The sequence below is a fragment of the Cynara cardunculus genome, assembly GCF_001531365.2.
Source record: "Cynara cardunculus var. scolymus isolate 2C chromosome LG 1, CcrdV1, whole genome shotgun sequence".
Taxonomy (NCBI): Eukaryota; Viridiplantae; Streptophyta; class Magnoliopsida; order Asterales; family Asteraceae; genus Cynara; species Cynara cardunculus.
This window is the reverse complement of record NC_037528.1, coordinates 47,640,604-47,647,745: the sequence shown is the minus strand read 5'-3', so window position 1 is coordinate 47,647,745 and position 7,142 is coordinate 47,640,604. Positions and strand designations below refer to the sequence as shown.

The 7,142-nt window shown below is 37.2% G+C and overlaps 1 protein-coding gene across 3 annotated transcripts; it reads right to left on the bottom strand.

The window, feature by feature from the left end:
• Positions 1–269: 269 nt before the first annotated feature.
• LOC112508709 (pentatricopeptide repeat-containing protein At2g15980) lies at positions 270–6,721 on the bottom strand. Of its 3 annotated transcripts, none has more exons than XR_003068799.1 (2): positions 1,508–3,647; positions 270–538 (listed from the first exon to the last, which is right to left on the bottom strand). XR_003068799.1 is itself a non-coding variant. In XM_025113421.1 (2 exons), exon 2 carries the CDS (start codon positions 3,403–3,405, stop codon positions 1,900–1,902), a length of 1,506 nt encoding a protein of 501 aa, XP_024969189.1. In that variant the 5' UTR covers positions 3,406–3,418; positions 6,608–6,721; the 3' UTR covers positions 1,357–1,899. The 3 variants fall into 3 exon arrangements, 1 of the variants encoding a protein (XP_024969189.1); XR_003068798.1 differs by having other exon boundaries at positions 270–514; XM_025113421.1 differs by lacking the exon at positions 270–538 and adding an exon at positions 6,608–6,721 and having other exon boundaries at positions 1,357–3,418.
• Between the last annotated feature and the right edge of the window lie 421 nt (positions 6,722–7,142).

Genomic DNA, 7,142 nt, shown 5'->3' with positions numbered 1-7,142 from the left:
GCTGCAATTGGGTAAAAGGCATCTGCAGGACATGACATAACTTCCTACGCATCCCTACAAGCAATAATATTGCATATTTTCTTTTAGAATTATTCAAATACTTTCCTATTTTCTTTCTTCTTTCTCTTCCTCCCTTTTTGCTCACACTTTTGCACAAGTTAGGGATCTTTACAAAAACAACCGCTCTATAATTTGGGGTGGAGGCCAGGTCTGCATATATCTCAACTCCTTCCCCCCCCCCCCCCCGGCGGGGCTGACGAGTGGGATATACTTGGATCGCTTGGTTTAGAATAAATGGTGTTGAAGACAAGAACGGCATCTTATTTACAAGTATGAATTAAGTAGGGCATTAACATGGGATCTTGAATAATGGTGGGGATATTTCGTTCCAGAATACGAGTAATGCACGGTTGAGTATGGATATAACAACAGAAATCAAGCATCAGAGTAACACCTGACTATCCTCCTTGATTATTTAATTTTACCCTGCTGAATTCAACAAATTGCTAGCAACCTGAAGAAAACAGGAAACTTAAGACTGGAAGAGACAAACATACAGTCAGTATTAAAGGAATTAGAAGGAAACACAAATAAACTATGGAAAGAACTGGAAAACTAGTAAATATGATTGTTCCCACAAGACAGCTAATATCCAACAAGAACTCCAAAACTGAAAGTTCTAAATGGCGTTAAACTTAAAGGATCAAAATTTTCTAACTTCTTCACCGAAAGGTTGAATCGGTTTCAAGAAAATTGCCAAGAACGCTACAGAGAACAATGTTCAAGACATGAAAGTGCAGGCTCATTAAGATTATTTCTACTTTATGGAAATACCAAAACAAACACCACATCAGAAAGCATATATGCTTCCAATCATGTTTAAACCAGGTTGCGAGTGTCAATCAAGGTTAGTTACTTATTCAGTCTGTTGATATGGTATGGTTATCTCCAGCATTTATGCAGATTGATATAAAGTAGTGACAGAAAAAAAAGATCTAGAAATCTGAATATATTCATTCAATTATGAGACAGAACTTCATCACAAGTTTAGTATTTAATATATACATACACATTGATATAGAGTCGGGTTCATATGAGAACAGTACCTATTTAAGAAAATAAGAGAATGGTCGAGTTACATGCAATTTTACACTAACATCATGTACAAAATCACATGTGATTCACGCGGCCATAGGGTAGCCCGCACGCTTTTTTTGCCGTTAATGGAAACTCACATGTGATTTTTTACGTGATTTGGCCATTCTCTTATTTTCTTAAATAGGTATCATTTCGTATGAACCTACCTCTATTGATATATATGTATATATAGTTAGTTAGTTAGTTAGTCAGAGCTTACAGGTTAAGTTATTACATAAATTTCACATAGTTGAAGATTACATAAGTGTATCCTGTAGACGGCAAATCATGGGAATGGAACAAAAATAGAAGACATGCATCTACTTTGATTACATGCAAACTTACGAAAATGCATTGCTTGTGTACTCACCTTGGTGCAGGATGCAATATAACTCGTCTCCCCATGCTTGCATCATAAGATTCTCAAACACCACTTCAATAAGCACTGATGATCATATTCACAACAATGTGAGCATATTGTTTGATATAGACTCTGATTCCAGCCACAACTTCACAAATCCAAATCTCACAAGAAAGTGATAGTATTAGTCTTGATCCTTCTTATACCTGGTTTTCTTGTTATAATTGGATCCAAACCATCCTTCTATGAGTGCATCAGTAATATTTATGAGTGAGTGAATGATATGATTCAGTCTCCTTCTACGAATATACGTTTGTATATATGTGCGTGCATGTGTTTTAAGCATACCTGTTCTGCTTACAAGAAAATTCTTTGGATTTTCTTTGCAACTATTTTGTCTTCTAGAGGCTACCCATTCCAAGAAGTTCTCCCCTCAGCTTGTCTGCTAGTTCCTTGTTTCCTTCTTTTTCATAACCATCAATAAAAGCACGATAAATCTCTGAATTCGGTTCATATCCTCTTCCGACCATTTCTGCTTGAAGCTTCATACCATCTTCCATCCTCCCCTCATTACACAAACCCTTGATAATGAACTCATAGCTTTCACCCTTCATAACCACATTGTTTCTCTTCATTGTAGCTCGTGAAATCTTTAATGCTTCAGAAACCTTATTCTTATCACAAAGTTCCTTAATCAACACATCAACGGTACGCCCGATTGGCATAAGCCCTTTCCTACAAATATCCTTGTATAAGAGCACTGCCGAATCAACATCCCCAATTTTACAATACCCATTTATCAAATGCTCATATGTGACACAAGTACTCTCTTCCCCACCCAATCCCATTTCTTTGAAGAATTCCTCAGCCTTATGAACCTCTCCGGCTTCACAAAACCCACCGATTATGGTGTTATAAGCCATAACATCATGCTTAAAACTCTTGTTCCCCATTTCTTCCCACACTTTCATGGCGTCCTCCATTCTTCCATTATCACAATAAGCCGCTATTAAAATGCTGTAACTGTATGCACTAGGCAAGCAATTGTTTACAATCATATCACTCCACACTCGTTCTAAGTTCTCAACTAATCCGTCTCTATAGAAAGCATGCATAATTATGTTATATGTATGTACATTAGGAACAACGCCTTTGAAACAAACAACATTTTTATCCACAACTTTGCTACTGGACCCAAGAAGCTCGTTGTAGATCGCATACCCAGCAACGCTCCCATGGTGTTTAGAGACGGACATAATTAAAGAATTACAAGTGCTGATCATTGGATATATACCTTTGGAGCGCAACATTCGTGCAATCTCGATACCCTGATTAATTCGTTTTGATTGGAGGCACGCTTTGATCAGCAAATCGAACACGAATGGTGCAGAATCACATATTCTGTAAGTTTTAATTAAAGCTCCAAAGATCGAAGGTGGAGTATTAGAGGGTAAATCGGTATTAGCATCAGAGAATTTGCGAATTGCGGATTGAATCAGACTTAGGGCACGAGATTTTTGGCGGGAACGAGCAAGGGTATGAATGATGGTGGCATAGGATAAAAGAGAATGGTGGCAGAGAGAGTGTTCGATAGTGAATAGAAAAAAACGGAGGGCTAGATGGGGATTGTTGCGGAGTTGGATGGTGATTTGAGAAACTTGGGAGGGATCGAAACCGGCGGGGAAGAGCGTGCGGAGGTGGGTCCATCGAGATTTGGATCGATGGTGTTTGAGGATGGAGACAGCGGTGATGACGGCAGTTTCATCCTCTGATGATGGTGGTGAAGAGGCAGAGGAGCAAATGTTGAGGGATCTGATAGGGGACAAGAACACAGTGCGTTTGGATACAGTATAAAACAATGCCATTGATGAGGATTTGAAGCCTGTTTGAGCCTCACTCAGCATCATCGTTGGTGGAATACTGGGAAAATTAGAAAGATAAGAGTCAGTACTTAATCGATTTCCTGGTATGGTATTGCAACGGATTCATGAAATTCCGATGTTGTTGCATCCATTTCAAATGTTAAGCTCATATGCATACACCATAGCACCCAAGCCTACTTCATCATTAAGGTATTATCTATACAATCAAGTGTTCAATGCAACAACACAAAAGGCATCAAGATTGCACACAATAAATTACTGCTATAACCAAGGGCGGAGCCAGGAATATTGTCTAGGGTGGTCCTCATTAATAAAACAACAAAACAAAAATATAATGATATTATACTGATAGTCAATCAAAAAAATAAATGTATATAACTACATTACAAAAGTAGAGCACTAATCTTTACTGATTCAACAATGATGTCGATAGTTTTCATTTCTGAAATATATCAATGATACATTCATCATCAAACACGCCTTGTTTAATATAAAAACCAAGTTATCATTCATATATAGTTAAAAATCCATCCACGGTTGTCAAGTATCCTACACAATTTGCAAACACCGGCAATTGTCAAACATCCTAACAGATAAAATTTAGGATTTTTGGCAGAAAACTCAGTTTATCAATTAACAGTTGATACTAAGCTTAGAGCATCTCCAACTTTGGCACCAAAATAAACATCAAAAACACTAACTATGGTGAAAAACTCAACTACATTATAGTAGTGTTTGGTACACAGACTGGTCTAGATAGGACAGAATGGGACGGGACAGGACTAATTGTCTGTCTTATGTTTGGTACGACTAGGACATGACAGGACAAAACTGTTAAAATGACCATATTACCCCTAAATGTTGTTCAATGTTATTTTATATCATATAATGATTGAAAAATGACAACAAATCAACCAAAATATATTTTAATTACATCGTTTTTATAATCAAGTTTAATACATTAAATATAAATCCAAAAAAATGACAAAAGGGTGTTGACGAGCCAGCCCGGCAATCGCACTTAAATATTACCCATTTTGACTTGTTATTCAACCCACCTTTTTTAACATTCCAAGACCACATGTAAATAACATTTGTCATACCACAAATTCACTTGTAACATTTGTCACGACATTATCAAAAGTTTAACATTCCAAGACCACATGTCAAATGTACCAAAAATTATCACAAAAGGACAATCGTTTTCCTGATCTCCTAAAATATGTCAAATACTCGGGTGTCTATTACTACCGGCAGCTTCATTGAAATACATGCTGCCAAGTAGATAGTAAGTATGAACAACAACAAAAATCTCCTAGCTTCATCTAAAACTATATGTAGAATCATCCTTTCAATGAGTATCCTTTCAATAATTTGGATAGTAAACAACTTGTTGAAAATAGGCTTCAAAATTGTTAATTATATTGTTGATGCTCATTAGTAGCCCACAAGTGCATGAACAGAAGCAATGTTGGAAATAGCCTATTCTTCATGAATAGAAGCAATGCTGGAAATAGGCTTTATGGAGAGTAATCAACTTGCTGGAAATAGGCTTTAGTGCATGAACAGAAGCCATTTTAAGTATATTGTTGATCCTCATTACTCTGGTTCTGAATATTGGGGGGATGCAATCCTAACCTCATGCTTTCTTATCAATGGTCATGAATATTAGTTTTATAATACGGTTCTAAATTCGAAACAGAAACATACTTACTTCCATTTGTAAAAAGCAAATGTATTTTAATACAGAAACATAGTCCATAACCTATTTTCAAGAAAACACCATTAATTAAGAAGAGAAATCAAAACACCATTTTCAAGAAAACACCATGTGAGAATCATTGGTTTTTGCAAGAATGCAGGCAAAGAAACGGAAATCGTACGCAGGCAAAGAAATGAGAGGAAGAAATGGAAAAATCATACCGACTGTAGAGGAGAGGAGGCGATGGAGGCCGGTCAGGGCCGGTCCTGAGATTTTGGATGCCCATGGCGGAAAGCCAAAAAAATGCCCCTTATATGTGTATATAAAACCAAAATAAACTATTTAAAGGGGTTTGGAACCTAGTCAATAGAATCCTGTAAGCAAGCAAGACATGTGGATACATGTCCATCTTCTTTGCAAACTCCATAATTTGTATGGATGTCCAAGGATTTCTCCGAACAGCCCCCAAAACAGCTCCTAAACAGCCCCTGAACAACCCCCAAAACAACTCCTAAAAGGCTTCTAAACAGCCCCCAACAGCTGGAAAAGGTTTTAAGTAAAACCTTCATACAACTTATAGATTATATATATCTAAACAGTAAACACAAAGTGAAATTCTAAACAGTTAGAAAACTGAACACTATCAAGAAATAACAAGACAACCTATAGGACCAAAATAAAATTTTATTAAGGTGAACTCTCCAACACTACAGAAGCATATGCACTTAATCCCCAAGATTGAATTGGTTTTGATGTGAATTCTCTTAAAAGAAAATGTGCCATTGCAAGCAGTGTAGGAGTCGGATGTCTTGGTGTATTCTAGTTAAGAAATTATGCTCAATTGTTGAAAAGGGTATTTTACTTTTTCTACTCTTCTAGGTCATCCTAAAGTATTATTAGTGTTCTCTTTGTACCGTAACATCTTGTAACATTTGACTTAAGAAATTAGTTTATTGAGTAACTATTACATGCCTAAGAGGCCGTTTGATAAGCTCTTAACGTTTGATAATTAAAAACGCCGGTGCTGATTCAGTCAGCATGTTTCCCCCTCCCTAAAATACTCTACAAGGATATGATAGACTGAGGAATCTTATATACCATAACCGATGCAATGAATATTATGTGATGACGATAATGGACAAATAGATAAATTTAGCTCCTCTGTTCATAATAGATTCTATGAATAGTTTTTAACTTTTTAACACTAATAAAGTTCTATGTGTACTCATCTTTCATACAAATACATCTTTAAAACTCCTATTCACCAAACAAAATGCACATTCTACAAGATAAAACGTTTCCTTAATGGCAACCCACCAGCCACCATTAGAAGTGTGAAAATGGTTTAAACAGGTCATAGGTGCACCAAGAATCAACAAGCAGGACAAATTATTGACTTAGGGTTATTTTATGTTTCTAAATTCTAACAAGTTTATAACTTATAAGTCATATCACATATGCATCACCTACGGTCTACCTTAACATAAATTAGGGGAGTAACAACTAACAAGCAACAACCCTTACTTGTCAGTGTCGCATCGCAGAGCGGCAGAGAGAGTGAGAGTTCGCAGAGAGAGTCGACAGTCGAGAGCCGAGAGGCCGATTGGCCGTTGGCGATTGAGCGCCAGCCACCGGTCTAGGGTAGAGCGACGACGCCGACGAGAGTCGAGAGAGATGAGTCGTGGCGTGAGCGATGGAGCGGTCAGCAGATCAGTGGTCACCATCATATTTTTAGGCCCAATCCAAACTGAACCTACATATTTATAAATGGGCTTTACAAAATGATGTCCTTGGGTTGTTTGCTGCCTTGGGCCTACGGTGGAAGAAGACACAAGTACCGTTTACTAAACGCTTGTCCGTATAAATATGGTAAAGACCAAGAATCTTACTCGGTAAAAGCAAAACAAGGACCAAGAGTCTTACCCGGTAAGTGAGGGCAATGACTCTTACCACGATAAACGCTTACCGGGTAAATTGTTGCATACGATGTCGTTTTGGTGGACTAAAATCTTATCCGGTAAATAAATAATAGTGTTAAACTTTACCAGTAAGCACTTAC

Excerpts from the sequence above, each read along its gene's own strand:
- LOC112508709 (XM_025113421.1), bottom strand. The coding sequence starts at position 3,405 with ATGATGCTGAGTGAGGCTCAAACAGGCTTCAAATCCTCATCAATGGCA.